Below are 16,741 nucleotides of genomic sequence, written 5' to 3'. Positions count from 1 at the left end.
TTATCCATGCGAGTGGAAGGTCTTAAAACTCCCTGGATGTGAAGGCGCTCTTTTTAAAGTTTCGATCAGCCATCACTTTACCTTTTCTGGCTTGCTGATATATCGCCCTCCGGGATGTGACTCTGCTTTTAGGGCAGCTCTCCCGGACTTAATTAGCACGGAGGCACTAGGATGTGCTAATTGTAATGTTCTTGGAGACCTTAATCTTCATTTTGATTGCTTGACCTCCCCTTCTATCAGTAGCATTTTGGCTGATTTAGAGGCCTTGCAACTTACCCAGCTGGTCACATCTCCTACACATAGGGGTGGGCATACCCTTGATCCTTTCTTTACCAACTTAGAGGGAGTTAGGGCTCTATGTCCCACCCAGATTGCCTGGACAGACCATATGCTGGTGAAAATGCTATGCCCCATATATGAACCTCAACCTCCTTTTATATCTCAGGACAAAATAGTTCTCAGGCGACACTGGAACAAACTGAGACTGGAGGACTTTTACCATATGTTGGAAGAGGCTTTGTTGGGCCCCCTCATTGACGTCGATCGCGGATATGATCTCTTCTGCGAGTGGATCACCCATGCCCTTGATTCTTTGATCCCCTTGGTATGGTCTAAGTGTCGTTCGGAAGAGCCTAGCCCCTGGTATGACAGTTCTCTAGCGCTTCTTAAAAAAGCCTGCAGACAGGCTGAAAGGTTGTGGAGGAAATCGTTTGATCCTGGAATGAAGGCTTGCTACCTCGCTAAAATTAAAATCTACCATAGGGCGGTGTGTAGAACACGAGCAGCCTTCTATGCCCAAGAGTTTCAGAATAGCTCGAATCCTTCGAAACTCATCTTTAAGGTGCTTAAGGACCTGATGGCTAAGAGGGCAACGGCGGCGGAAATCTGTTCGGACTCCCATTGCGAGGGCCTGGCCTCCTTTTTTCTCGAGAAAGTTCAAACCATCCATCGAACTTTCCCGATTGGTTCACCTATCTCGGAGCAGGTCAGTTGTAACTTGGGAGGATACGTGTTTCTCACTACCTTGCCCTCCCTTTCAACGGAGGCCTTTGACTCCTTCAGCCTTAAAATTAAGTCAGGATCTCCTGCAGATCCGATGAAACCGCTCAGCTCAGGAACTTGTCGCCGTTATGCCGCACTCCGGTGCTTTCTTTGATCAACCTGTCTTTATCTTCAGGTGTAGTTCCCATCAGGTGAAAACAGGCCGTAGTTACACCTATCTTGAAGAAGGCTAACCTTGACCCCCTTAAACCCGAGAACTACCGCCCCATTTCTTTGCTTCCTTGGGCTGCGAAAGTTGCTGAGGCCCATGTGAATGGAATCCTTTCGAACAATCTTACCAGGGCTAACATTCTTGATCCCACCCAGAACGGTTTCTGTGCGGGCCACAGCACGGAGACGGCCCTACTCTCTATGGTCGAACATCTGCGTTCTGTGCTTGATGCGGGTCGGACGGCGGCACTACTGCTATTAGATCTTAGTGCCGCGTTCGACACTATCTCGCACAGGATTTTGCTTCAGCGTCTAGAAGAAGTGGGTGTCACGGGTTCCGCCTTATGCTGGTTTCGTTCTTTTCTTGCTGAACGGTCCTTTTAGGTTGCGATCCCGCCTGGCAAGTCTAAATCTTATCCGTTGGATCTGGGTGTCCCACAGGGCTCATCGTTAAGTCCCACTTTATTCAACCTTTACGCGAGGCCGCTGGCTGCGGTCGTCAAGCAATGGGGCTTGACGATGGTATCATACGCAGACGATACGCAGCTGGCGGTCACGTTGAGTGGGGACTCAGATATGGAGGCTCCCAGGTTCCGCGACGGATTACGGGCAGTGGCCAACTGGATGAATTCCAACTGTCTCCAGTTAAATGCCAAAAAGACCGAGGTTATGGTGGTCGGCAAGCAGGCGGAGTTATGGGGTGATCGGTGGTGGCCCCCTGAACTGGGTGTGACCCCCTCTCCAGCATCGGAGATAAAAAACCTAGGGGTTTGGCTTGATCCAACCCTCAGTTTCATCTGTCACACCAAGAAGGTGGCGGCTACCTGCTATGGTATTATCAGAGGTTTAAGACCTATCCTTAAATTCTTTGACGCACCCACCAGGAAACTGGTGGTTCAAGCGTCAGTGCTGTCCCGGCTGGATTATGCTAGCTCGCTTTTGGAAGGGGATTAATCAGTCGGAACTCACCCGGCTGCAGCGAGTTCAAAACGCTGCAGCCAGAGTGACGATAGGTCTGCCAAGGCAGTGTTCGGTCTCTAATACGCTGCGTTCTCTCCATTGGCTCCCTGTGAATCAGAGGATCAAATTCAAGGTACTATGCCTTGCGTTTAAAATCCTCAAGGGTACGTCCCCCCAAATTCTGGAAAATTTGTTGGTACCTTATGTACCCTCGCGAACCCTCAGATCTCTGGGCCAAAATCTGGCAGCTGTTCCGCGCTTCAGGCTGAGCAGAGCCGGTGGTCGCTCTTTTCGAGTGTTAGCGGCAAAGTGGTGGAACTCTCTCCCCCCTCACACCCGGGCTCTTGATGACCTCCTGCAGTTTAGACGCGCCATCAAAACTATTTTATTTGTTTAGTTTTTAAATTGTTTTCTGCTGTTCCCTCTTTCTGGCTTTTTAACGGAGTTGTGTTTTGTGTACCTTGTTAAGCGCCAGGACGCCCCTTTGCTGGGGCAGCTGTGCGCGATCTAAGTGTGTATAACATAACATAACATAACATAACAATAATTGCGTGTTAAGTAGCTGGAAACTTTTCCATTGATCACTTTCCAAATAAGGAAGAGAGCTCTTTATTGCACCAGGTGATCAAAGGTTTGTCAGGATAGTTTTGATCTGAAGGTAGCTACAAGGTCATTCAATGTCAGAACAACAATTATGTTAACAGTTCTGTTTTGTAGAGTGCTACATTTGAATAAAATATACTCCTGTAATCCATAAATTGGGGGTGGTATGGAAAGGGGTTGGAGTCACATGAGGCGGATGCATGAAAAGCAGAGTCTGACATTTATCATATAGATTTAACTGTGCATCAAGGAAATTGAAAAAAGGGCAAACGTGGCAGAAAATCTGCTCTGGCGTATTTAACTGGTCACAAAGAGGCTACATTTTAAAATATCTTAGGGGGTAAATGCATGTGCTACTGAGATTTTTGTGTACCCAGAATGTTTCTGGTTATTTTAACAATGCTAAGATAACTCTAATTGTTAACGCAGTTGCTGGAGAGATCTGTGTTTTGTCTAGTACTTTTATGTTATGCTATGTTGTGTTAGTTGTATTTGTAAAGTGCACTATCACCTGATAGGGAATCCTAGTGTTAAAAGCAGGTGCAAGTCTATCCTGGCTAAGGGCTGGTGAGTGGGTCTATTCAAAGCTCCAGGTCTCAAGCTTCTTGCGGAACTCAAGGAAGGTAGAGGCAACTCTGATGTGTGGTGGCATGTTGTTCCAGGCTTTAGGAGTGATGTGAGAAAAGGCCTGACCAAGGATCTGGCTCTGCTATGTTTGAGATGTGTGCGAGTAAGAGCCCGGTGTTTGTTGTTGAGGTAGGATGATCCTGTGTTGTGTAGGGTTTTGAAAATGTGTGAGAAGTTTGAATTGGACTCATTTGTATGCAGAGAGCTAGTAGATCTTACTTAAGTGCTGTGTAATATGTGAGTGGCATGGTAGTTTGAGTGTGAGTCTGGCGTCCATGTTCTAAATGGTTTGGTGTTATTTGCTGATTCCACCACACACAGTGTTCCCATAATCCATCTTGCTTTGAAGAGGATGTGGATTACGGGTTTGTGGATGCTGGCTGGGAGCCATTTGAAGATATTCTTCAGCAAACTCCTCAAGGTGTGAAAGCAGGAAGTAGTGACAGAATTCACTCGGGCTGTCATGTTGAGTTCCATTTCGATACCTATCCTGAGTTTCTTGGTGTGGATGGTGGGTGTGCGAGCAGGTCCAAGTTAGGCCGGCCACCAGGTAGAGTCCCATACTGTTGGATTCTTCCCAAATATCAAGACTTCTGTATTGTCAGTGTTTGGTTTAAGACAGTTGGTCTTCATCCACTTAACAATTGTAGCAGCAACTTGATCTGAATGTGTGTCTGGGTATGAGAGGTAAATTTATGAGCTCTGTGTTGTCAACATAGGAGAGGTGGTCCAAGTTGGGATAGCAGATGATGCTAGTGAGCAATATCATGTACATGTTGAGAAGGGTGGAGATGGGGTGGCATACAGTCAGTGTAATTTCCTTGGACGAGATGGGAAATTGTGAAGCAAGGTCAATTGGGTGTAGTTGGGGGTCAAAATTGTCATTTGCACTGATTGTCTTGCTGGAGATGAACTGGGAGAGTTTGGTGCAGAGGTCCTGTGAGGGTGACAGATGCACCTCATATTTTTTACAATACCTGCATATCACTTATATACAATGGTTGAACAAAGTAAAAAACCTAGTGGAACAGGCTGCTGGGTTGGTGAAATCTTTCATGATGCCAAAGATGATCTTGTTGCTGTTGGTGCTGGCATCAATACGGTTGGTGAGCGAAGAACGGTTGATGGCATGGATCTGCTGGTCATAGCATTTGAGGGCAGATTTAAAGGTGTTCTTGTCCATATTGGTCTGGCTCATTCTCCAACTGTGCTCTAGTTGTTTGCAGTGGTGATTTGTAATCCTGAGTTCCTCACTGTACGAGCTGGCTTGCTGCTTAAATCTTGTGGTTTTTAGGTTTGAGGGGAGAGTGAACGGTGTTCCAGTCTCGGAGGGCTGGCTTGGCAGTGGTAGTTTTATGTTGAAGCAGGACAGGAATGGTTAACTTGACATAGGCATTGTCAGTCCAGGTGATTGACATGGGATTGTTCACCGAGATGTTGTTGAAGGTTGTGAAGATAAAGTCTAGAAGGTGTCTGGTGGAGTATTTGGACCTTTTTCGGTGTTGGGTGTAGTTGAGGTTTTCTGGGTCTTCAAGTAGTGCTGGGATTGTCGGGTTAGTGCTGTCTTCCAGGTGGCAATTCAGGTCTCTGACGAGGATGTAGGTTGAGAGGAGCGACAACATTTGCAAAGGTGTTGGTGAAGTTGGTATTAGGCCCTGGTGATCTGCAGATGAAGAAGTCACTCAAGATAAAGTTGGCTGTGATGTGGATCTTGAGTGTCAGGTGTTCTATGTTATTGCGTTTGTATCTGAGAACGTATTGTAGATGATGGTGTCCTTGAAGATGATGGCGATTCCATTTGTGGGCTTGGGTGTGTCCTGCCTGGTAATGTTGTAGTCAGGGGGATGATTGTGACAGTGTTGGAGTGGATGTAAGGTTCACTCACGTCTCTCTGTGAGTAACAGCAGATCCGGTCCTTGGTCATTCAGTAAGCCCCTGTTCTCCGAGGTTTGATTTGTGTGAGACGGTGTTGAGGAGCATGCAGGAGACTGTGGGGTGTTGAGTGGGCAGTGGCTGGCGGGTGTGGGTGTGAAATCTCAGGAGGTGGCAGCTGTTGGTAAGGGAGTGTGGTGGGTGTGGGGGAGTGACAGAGAACTTGCAGGTGGTGAAGGAGAACGCCCCTTTGGTGCTGCGCGGCGCAGCAGTGACTGCTTTTGAGACCATGGAGGGTCACTTTGGGGTAGCAGCAAGTGGGGGAGGATCAGGGTTGGCCTTTGGCATGCATTCGTCACTGCAGCTGCCATTAGGTAGTTGCTGGGAGGGGGAGGAGAGCAGCAGGTTGTGGTGGATGGAACTGGGAGACAGGATGTGGGAAAGTGGGATAGCGCAGGAGGTGGGAAATGAGGTAAGGAGCATGCAGGGGAGGCTGAGGGAGGGAGAGAACAGGAAAAGGTTAAATGAAGGCTAAGTGAGAAAATATAGAAAACAAGGCAGAAATTACCAAAAGTGCCAAAAGAAAAACAAAGCAGAAATGAGCGAAAGCGGTAAATGGAACTGAGCAGAAATGAGGGAAAGTGGCAAATAGAAAGCAAGCAAAGATGAATGAAAGAGGCAGATGGAAACAAAGCAGAGACGTGCAAGATGAAACTGGAAAGCCGTACGAATATTTCAAGAAAGTCAGCAATGAAACAGGGGGTAAGAGGCAAAAACAAACCTGTGAAAGAGAAAGACAGAGAGCAACAGAATGGCAGATGAGAAGAAGATGGAGTGAGGCGAGAGCCTCGGACACACTGGAGCTGGGTCCAAAAGGGCTGTAGTGATGAAGGTCCACAGAGGAAGGATGTAATTCAGGTTGTTTTATTCAAGTAGTTAACAAGTAGTAAAGTTCAGAACATCAAATAATTAAGTTGTAAATCAGAGCCCCACCAGGAGCAGCCTGTCTGCTGCTCGGCCCATGCCTAACTGTCACTTCACCTCTCAGTGTTCCAACATTCAGAGGCACCTCATGACACCAACATTCTATAGGGCCTACTGCACACACACTGGCAAAGCAGGAGGAGTAAAATACATCACTTTACCAAATGCAGGATACTACATATCCTATTTTCTTCCAAGAGAAGAACAAATGCAATATATGAAAAATATAACGAGAGTGAACAAAGGACAGATAACAAGGAAGGAACAAAGGAGTGACAGAGATAACGTTGAGGAAAAGTGTGAGCAAGGCAGAGCGAACAGTCAGGTAGAAGAAGACAAAGAGGAAGAAAAGAGCAAGATCACACAATTTGGAAAGACCTAAACTCTCCGACAACTAAATCAATACGGAAGCACAGAAGTACCGAACGGGAGAGAGAGCAGAGATAGGTGAACGAAGCAAAGAGTGAATATGAATGAAAAGGTAAGACGCATACCCACCAACCAAGAGTAGGATGGAGAAGAAAGTTGGGATAAAGAGAAGTAAACAACAAGAGAACAGAGAGACATAGACGCACCAAGGACTACACCTGAAAACACCCACTGGCCAGGCAGGCAAGCAAGGAAGGAAAGACAAGGCTCGACGCAAACCAGACACCAGCCTACACAAACACAAAGAAGAGGGAATAACGGATCTCCTCCAGAACAGGAAAGAAAATAATGAAAATACGAATGAGGGAAGGCTGGAGACAAAGGACGACAATAAGCAATGTAAATCCAGACGCCAAGGATGAAATTTATGTATAACATCACGAGGAAAGCTGGACAGAAGAGAAAACAAACAAGAAGCGAAGTAAATACATACAGTATAACTAGTCTTCTCCCCATTTTCAAAAGGACAAAAAAAATCAGAGTATGAGTGTAACATTGCGTAAAGCAACACAGCAATTTAACACAATGTAGGAAGACAATATCAGCCAATGGGACTGAAATCCATGACCGTCCTCTACTCCTATGCAAGGGTGTGAGGAGCACTGAGAATGGGACTGTGACCCATAATGTGAAAGCCCAAGAAAGGACAACACCGCGTAGAGGTACAATGCAGTGCAGAGTAGAAATGGGTCTAAAACCCATAAGACGCACCCTGAGTGAGGGTAGCCATGTAAATGTAAATGGGAATATAACCCATGTAACGGTGCCCTGTTAAAGGGTACCAATATGAATGTAAATGGGACTGAGACCCATGGAACGGTGCACTGTGTAAGGGTGAGAACCGTGTGTAGCCCATTTAGGCAAGAATATGTGGGAAATCGGGCTTGTACCCATTCCCATACAAGAGTAATGGGCAAATGGGGCTAGCACAATACATTCTGGATTGAAAAAAATCATGTATTGACAAGCATAGACTTTTAAACATACTAATAGTGAAACCATCCCAAAATTCCGTCTATCACCCCATCACAATAAAACCAGAGTCACAAAGTAGATAAAGTTTGTTCAAACTTCACTGGTGAATAGCACAACAGCATGCATTGTGGACACCTCTTATGGCCATATTGAAACCAGGCATTGTGTCTATGACTTTGAAAAAGACTGTAGAAACTGTCACTGTGTCCACCTGGAATAATGTAAATCAACTGACCTTGTGCAAGAAACGAAAGATTGATGCAAAACTATGCATTATACACAGTCACCGAGTCCAGTCATGAGTGCAGAACGTATCCCATTAAGATGGCAGGGTAATTTAGACCGTTGTACGTGGCCCAATAACCAGCAAATTGGTAGAATAAACACCACCCGATTCACTCGTGTTCTTTGAAGTCCTCCAGAATGAAGACAAGATGAAGCATGGTAAAGCGCCGCACCGGCGGACAAATACAACGTGAGAAATGGAGATCAGAAAGGTGCATGCAAGCGCCAACCTGAAGATGGCGGTACACAAGACACACAGTGCTGGGTGGTTCCCGGCATGCTCGTGCTCCCAACGTAGTCACTGAGTGAGAAGCATCACCGCTGGTGCTTGTGACGTGATGGAAGGCGGTAGAAGAGGCGATATTCCGGGCTCTTCTTTGTGAGGTAAGAGGCGGTTGGGAAGACAGGCAACCGAAAAAACGTTAGTAACGCCCAAAAAGATGGCAGATAGAAGCTTAACCTGAAAGCAAAACTGTAGAACCTGATCAAGGTTGTATAGTACTCACCAGAGCACAGGCAAAGCAGAGCACCAAAAGAGCTGTACTGCTTCGCACTCCACCGCCTCAACAAAGCGCAATCTGTGTAGAAAAATAGAGAAACCTCCAGATTGAAACAAATCCAAACGAAAGTCAGTCACAGTAAATCTGTCCATGACAGACATACATTCAGTCAAACTAATGCGCACCACTAGACGAATACCTCCCATGAGAGACTTCTATACAAAACAACTGCGCATATCCCACAAGGCGTTCCATTGTAGTTGAACTCTCAGCAGGGAAGTTACATGTGGAATGAAGAGAAGAGCCAGCAGTAAACAGTTTAGAAGACATGACACCTTTGCGCTGTGACACTTGCTGTTGAAGTTTGTGGGAAGAAGCTGTTCTCTCCAAACACGTTAAGGAACATAGTAGAGGTCTTGTTGACAGAGTCAATGGTAGAAAAATTAAAAGTCCAAATTACGTGGTGTAGAAGTGCACAAGATCACACAGCGTAGGCAGCAACATGACTCCTTTACATGCTGCATAGTGGTTGTATTTCCACAAAGTCGTAGAGTGTGTGCCTGGGATACACCAGCATGACAGAGTTGAATCTTCTACCTGTAAAGTTGATGTGCTTGAAGGCACACACAGTAAATGTAGGACCAAAGTCCAAAATGCGTTATGTAGATGAGCACAGCACGCCTGGGCTAGGGCTGTCCGGTGGTGATGACACTGGTGGGGCTTAACGGCGTAGTGCTTCATTCTACTTGTATTGTTGTCTTCTTTTCTTTTCTGTGAAAGGCTTGTTTCTTCCTTGTTGTCGTCTTTGTAGTTCAGTGTGGAACACACATGTTTCATACCTCCTCGTGTACTTTTTGTGGTTGTCGGAAGTGTAGTTTCTGTAGATTGCGCCATCTCCAGATCCTCTTGTTCGTCAGGTACCTGAGATCTGCTTGTAGCTCGAGGTTCCTCACCATCCTCATCACCAAATAAATGTAGTGATGAAGGTCCACACAGGACGGATGTAATTCAGGAGGTTTTATTCAAGTAGTTAACAAGTAGTAAAGTTCAGTACATCAAATAATTAAGTTGTAAATCAAAGCCCCACCAGGAGCAGCCTGTTTGCTGCTCAGCCCATGCATGACTGTCACTTCACCTCTCAGTGTCCCAACATTCCGAGGCACCTCATGACACCAACATTCTATAGGGCCTACTGCACAAACACTGGCATAGCAGGACGATTAAAATATATCACATTACCAAATGCAGGATACTAGAAGGACCTTGTCTGGTTGATGGACCATTCAAAATCAAGTCCTAGGGGGAGCTAGGAGGCACCTGCTTAATGCTTTGTTTTGTTCAGTTGTAACGCAAAACAGCATAGAGGGTTAAGGTGCCTGCTGCAAAGTACATTGTGTAACTTGTAGATCACAGATGTGTATTATATGTCAAAAAGTAAGTGGGTTACTGCTTTTGAGGTCCTTTTGCAGTCCATTAGTTGCAATCTTTTTAATATTGTACAGTAAGTTTTAAACTTGCATCAAGGAGCTGCTTGCATACTGCAAGCCATGGTTTTATAAACAGATTTTTTTTTTCTCAATCTGTCATTCTAAGTTTGCTTAAAAAATGGGTTTGAATAGTAATAAAGGCTCCTTAATACACACAACCTTAACCACTGCATTACGTTTTGAATACTGAATTTATGTATATCCGGACCATCTAATGCCTACCAGTAAGGTCAATATGTAACTCCTAAGGACGACATATCACTGCTAAGCCTTGTAACCCTTATTAGCTCAGGTAACATTTTCTGTACATTGATCTACACACTTGCATGATTTATTGTCTCTGTATGAAGTGTGTGTGATGTAAAGACCTCTGACTCACTACATTGGGAAGAGTGGGCATATAAAAGAAATACGCAAAGAAAATCAATAAATATAAAAATAATATAAAATAAAAATAATGTGTAAAAAAATAGACTTCTATTTAAATTATTATTTGCATAATTGCTCAAACAGACAGATGCATTTGACATTCTTACAATTCATATCTCTTATAGATAGGCGTTGAACAAAGTCAAAAACTCTTCTCCAAATCATAGTTTCTTTTAAGTACTTGTGAAGTGATAACAACTGGCGTGCCTTTGTCTCCCTCCATTGCATTCTCATTTAGGTATAAGGCTCCTGAAAACTCCCACCCAGGATGATACTCTAACAAAAGGAGGGCTGTTGGCCCTTTCAATCAGGTCTTTGTTTTGTGCCCAGTTTCAATAGAAAATAAGAAAGCCCTTTTCACTGCCTGCAGGTTGCTCCTACCAACAGAATGCAGACAACATATGGTCTTTGCAGAATGTGTCCCAGTGTCATCAAATTACACGTGGACAAATTCTGCATATGTCATTGGGGCAAGTCCAGATCCTGGATTTGGCTCAATAATAGCTGTCAGATCTGGGTCCAGACTGGACCCCCTTCCCCCCATTTCCTGTACTAGTTTTCAGTCTTTTGTAGTGTCTGGGTTGAATTGTTGGAAATGCATGTGTATGTAGCCATAAGGCATTGAGTCTGGATATCATATCATGTCTCGTAGTTTGTTGGATTATTTACAAGGGACAGGTTTATGATAGACCATACATGTGAAAATTATCTGATTTGTGAGTGACATGTATCTGTGAATTAAAAGATAACTGTGAGGGGATCACAAGACCTAGATTCCACACCATTTCCACTGGGGAAATTGGTAGATCTAACTCGGAAGGCCATCTTACATCAAGTGGTGTGTCAGGTAAAGTGCATATGCAGGAAATGAACTTACACCAAATGTTTTACTCTGTTTGCATGATAAGTGTACATATAATATGTAAAAAAGTGCACAACTATGTGCAGACAATTCAATGGAATTGTGAAGTGCTTGATCTTATTGTAGTGTATTGCAAGATTGTGTAGTCATTCACACACCTGCCAAGATGCTGAAGGCAGTTCGGTGGACAGGCGGTCGAATCTCTGTAGGTTTTGGACCATGCGTGAGGGCTCACTGAGATTAAAAGACTTTGATTTTAGGCCAAGGAAGAGTTAATAAATGCCAGTGCAGGCCCTTCCTAGCCCAGTGATGGCGCATAATAAGAAATAATTGCTCCCTTTTATGAGACCACGCCCAGAGAAGAAATGAGGAGTTTCACACTTCTTGCATGCTGTGCACTGAGCATACTGCTGGAATTTCTGTCAAATCAAGGGTTCTAGCAGAAATCCTATACTGATGAATTGTCTATTGTAACAATGTATTATGTTCTTAATTCTAGTCTGAAAGATAACAATGAATTCCCAGATTGACCAAGCAAGTAGTGCACATGCACAAATCTCAGACTATTATGCACTCTTGGGCCACGTTCACTAACACATTGTGCCGGTTTGCACAACTTTTGTAATGCAAAGCGGGGGCAAAGTGTTGTGGTGGTACCTACTTTTCAACTCTACGGTTTTCATTTGAAAATTGGTCAAAGGCAGGCAAAGTAGAGCTAGGGCCTCTTTCCATTAAGGGGGTGCTTCACAGGTGGTATATGGCCGTTCTTATGCAACCACCCATGGCTTTTGATGCAATCCCCTATCTATTAACTACTGTAGAAAGGGATTTGTGCCAAAACCTTACATCTGGAGGCGTGAGTAACGGTAAGGAAATGTATCAATTTCTTCAAACATTTCAAACTTTGCATAGAAAGTGGAAGAGTGTATACAAGCATATTGTTTGTGCTGGAACGCTCCCCTTCTAGTGCAAAATCTATGACTGAGGGAAAGCATAGTGCAGGGGTTTGTGCATTGGCGCAAGGCAGCCTACAGTGTGCTAATGCTGAGTGAGAGAATATCAGCATTGTATCGTAGTTGATATGACGCTGTTTTTTTCACTCTCCCTGTGTCACAATAAAGTGCGTCGACTTTGGTTACCATGCTGCATTGATTTACATTCTAGTAAATGGCCCCCTTGGTGTATAATTAAATACTCCTATCGGCATCAATGAGTTTGGGTCACAAGTTCAGCTTCTGATAAATGCTGAGCGCATAAGTATTTACCATATGCGGGCTTGGATGCCCACAATCATATTTCGGGCCAATCATAATAGAGACTTGCATGTCCAATTCTATCACTCTTTGGAACCTCTACCTCAGTATTCACTTCACTCAGTAAAAATAATGTACTCTTTTGTTTCATTTACACAGGGACCGCGTTGTTAGCTACACTCTTGGTCGAAGACTGCCAACGGATCATGTCAGCGGACAACTGCAGTTCAGATTTGGCATAACAGCATCAATGCACCCAGGTGCCCTCTTTGCTTTATCCTTTTTGTTTTAACTTTTCTATTTTGTTACACTACTTCACTGCCATTTAGCTAGGTTCATGCTATGCAAATACCAAAGGCATACATACAAACATGCATACATGCATAGAATCACATGCACATAAGGTTGGAAGTCCCAATGGGCCAGCGACGGTCCTACTCTCCCTTATTGAAACCACAACATTCTATAAACAAAGCAACTAATACAGGGAGAGATGGCTGCCCTGTTGTTTTCCTTGTGAAAGTCTCATCTGCCTTAAATTAGCACAATGTTTCACTGTCTATATGGTTGTACTGACATAAGAGACAGGTATCAACCTGCTGAATTGGGAAGGAAATCCAAAGAAACCTATTGTGTCTTACAAAAAAATCCCACTTCATCCTTTGAAAGGCTTTTTCTACATCCAAAAACATTGACTTCCCCTACATTTTGGCCCAATCCAATGTCTTTATATGGTAGTCTTTGGGCAATGACAAAAGTCTACCAGCAATTAACTTGATCCAGTCCAACCACAGAATATATGTGACCCTCAACATGCTACATTTGTATCGAAAAATATAATCATTATTAAAAGGAATGAAAAGACAGTGTGAGCTGCAAACTTAGGTATCCTTAATGGGTCTCAAAAACGGATAAGACTATTTTAAAGAATGGGAATGAATCCCTCTCAAATTGAATTAAAAAGGTTTGGTAGTCAGGGGGCAACTACTTCTGTGAATTCATCATACCACTGAATACTTATGCCATCTCCCCCAGCTGCTTTCCCTGCAGGTGATATTGAAGACTTAAAAGGTTGAAATATCAGTCATTAAATTGTCTTGTCCCTTAGTTGAGTGTCTGGCAAGAGTTAATCCCCTCAACAAGTGTTTTTCCCCATCTATATCTGTGTTTAAACTATTTTTGTAAAGATCATGGTAAAAGTGCAGGAAAATATCAGGAGTCAGTTTCTCTTCCTCTGTTACCTGTTGAGGGATAGGATCTCTAATCTTGGAAATATTGTTCTCAACTTACTGGCCCTTGCTTTGCCACATCAACATTATTATTACTCTCTCATAGTGAGGCTGCTTAATTATTTTGGCATTTGCAACCTTTTTAGCCATAAGGGCAGCTTCTAATTCCATACACAATCCCAGTTATCATCTGAAGGACATCAAAAAGGGTATGATTTGGTTCCCCTTTTCAACGTCAGTAGGAGTGATTAGCTCATGCATGTTTGAAGTGATACCAAAATACAGGCATCCACAATCTCTATTAGTGTATTTTACCTTCTTGATTTTCTTGCTTTATCTCCCAAAGCTCTCAGAATAAGGGCTATATTGTATAAGTCTATTTTTCTGAAAATCAATGAAATTGCATGTTACTAATATGTTGTGGTCGGCATTTGTCACTTCAGTATTGTGATTGACGAATTAAATGTTTTTGGGGGTTTTTTGTGAAAAAATGTCATGCGATGCAGCGCGTGCTACGAAATACATTTTATTAATTAAATTGTTTACTTACCTCCAATTATCCATATTCCGTTTTTTAGAACCCCCCACCCTGCCCCTCCCCCGCCCCTCTGCCCCACCGTAACTCCCTCCACGGGCCGCGGCTGGTTCTTAGGACTGCCCAGTGACGTCTGTGTATGACATTTGAAACAACAGATAACATGTACAAAATAATGACTGAGGACAAACCTAACATGCATAAGGTACAAGGTAGGGCATGGTTGGATTAGCAGCGTCACTGCTAACAAAATGGAGATCACCTGTGTGATAGCTTCCTTTACTGGGTGTCTGTCACTCCTTGCATTGGTAGACCCTGGGCATGACGTTTTCTGACAAGGATGATAAACCTTGGTCATCACCATCTGAGCTTGATGGTGGATCCTGCTAAGACTTAGCAACTAGGGGAAGGACTAGTCTAGCTGCTGAACAGGCAAATTGGCCACGCCCTTCAGCATTATCTTGAGGGTGACATTGACACTGATACCTTCTCTTCCTTGCGCATTGATATTACAGTCACAATAGGAAATCGAAAATTCAATGGAAGACACAGTATACTCTGTATGCCGGAGAGAGGGGAGCACAACGCATCTCGCTAAATGAATCAATATTGAATATGAGGATGTGAGATCCTGTGCTTGGAGCAAAAAATTTGCCAGCCAAAAGTGTAATCTATTTCACACGTTTTAAATACAAATCAGAGTTTTGTAGGATTTTGAAATGTTCATATGTAACTGGTAAGGTGGAGATCAAGAGGATCAGATTACCATCCACCAAGAGGGACTCCCCTGAAAACATGTTTTAATAATTTTTACACCAAAATAATGTTCTTGTACCAAGAAATTTGGTAACTTTCACTCTTTTGATGGTTAAAATAAATTGTAAGGCCTCCATGATGAGTGGCCCAGCCCCCAATGTGATAATTAGTGCATCTGTTAGGTTTCTGTACTCCGCGAATCGGAATTTAACAGGTGTGATCACTATTGCCTATTCCAAGTTCACTCCTGCAAAATGGGACATGACAATAGAATGATGGTTCTAACCACACTTTAAACCGCATCTAGCAGTATTTTGTGAGCACTTTTCCCTCTGTATATTTACCTAGGGAAAATTGAGGGGTGTAGTGTTAGCCTGAAAACTCAGAATTCTAGAATGGGGGGTAAATTACTGCATTCAGGCCTGGTTTACATTTTAATTATGTCAGAGTAATTGGCGTAATTCTGCTAATATCCCATAACGCAATTTGCATGAAATTACAGATATTATGCCATTAAGCCATATCACGTAATTTCGGCAAGAGATTTGTACCAGTTAGGTAATTTGTGAATGGAAATAGCATTTCAAGTAGATTTTTTAGCCAAGTCATTTTTTAGGGTGAAACTAGAAATCCGAACGTGTTTTAAATCCAAGCAGCAAAGTATATAACATGGACGGTCAACAAACATTTCAGGCAGATGTGTTTTACCAGAGTGGACTGTTTGGGTAATTTTTTAGTGCAAATCTACAAATTTGAATGCAAGAGTTACTGTTTTGAACATGAGCAACCGGAAATCAACTCAAGATGACATTTCTTAGTTGAATATTACCCAAACAAGCCCCTTAGTTACTTTTTTGAGTATGAGATGCATTTTGCTTAATTTTACCTTAAGTTAACGTAATTACGCAATATGAAATTGCGCAAGTTATGCCAACCCCCATTTGTAATGAAGACCAATGCGGGGGGGAAACATGTAGCCATACACTCACATATCTTTGGTAAAATGTTAAGGACTGTACGCAGGAAGATGTTAATTACTAAATAAGACATATTTCCAGATAGATGACCGTCGAGATCTCAAAATATTCAAGTATTGTTAAGCCCAGTTTGCTTTCAGCACAGGACACAATTCACACAAAGCAGGGTTTACTCTGTGTTTCCAGGCTGATATAATTTGCCTAGATTCAAACACAAATTTATATAACTAGGCTTTCTTCAAGAATTGGCCGTGAGTAAACTTTTGGTGACATTGTCACCAATTGCTCAAAAACATTCCTTGGCAAATCCAGCAGGTCTTGCCAAGTGGGTAAAAATTGTCAAATATAGAAGAAAAACAATCCCTAGCACTGACGTGCATTCCTTTTCAGGCGGCTATGCACATGATAAGACAAAATGCAGCTTTTCACAGTGCAAGAAAGACTATGGATGAAATGGGCTCCCAAAATCTCCCGTGCTGTATATGAAAGGAAAGGAAAATGTGAATGACACTTGAACAGACCAGTGGATGAAGAGGGGTACTGCAAGACTATGTATATCATTACTATTATGAGGCATTTTATGGAAAAGAGGTGGCTGGCAAGAGAGCTAGAGTTGGCTTAAGGGCAGGCCTATAAAACATAAGGAACAGTAATATTCTGTATTAAACCCACGATATTTTCATTAAATAGCACTGCCTTATCCCACCATCTCCTCTGATCTATTTAGAAGAGAAATGTTGACACAAAATGCCATTCACAATCATTG

The 16,741-nt window shown here is 43.3% G+C and overlaps 1 protein-coding gene across 1 annotated transcript in view; it reads left to right on the top strand.

Moving 5' to 3' along the window:
* The window catches only part of HECW1 (HECT, C2 and WW domain containing E3 ubiquitin protein ligase 1), a 624,284-nt gene that overhangs the window by 401,793 nt on the left and 205,750 nt on the right, over nucleotides 1-16,741 (top strand). Inside the window, exon 7 of the mRNA XM_078688193.1 lies at nucleotides 12,638-12,738. Within this exon, the coding sequence (XP_078544319.1) occupies nucleotides 12,638-12,738 (101 nt within the window). The remainder of the gene's footprint in view (nucleotides 1-12,637; nucleotides 12,739-16,741) is intronic.

Source organism: Lissotriton helveticus, chromosome 4_1 (assembly GCF_964261635.1).
Source record: "Lissotriton helveticus chromosome 4_1, aLisHel1.1, whole genome shotgun sequence".
Taxonomy (NCBI): domain Eukaryota; kingdom Metazoa; phylum Chordata; class Amphibia; order Caudata; family Salamandridae; genus Lissotriton; species Lissotriton helveticus.
This window is presented reverse-complemented; position numbering and strand designations above follow the sequence as displayed.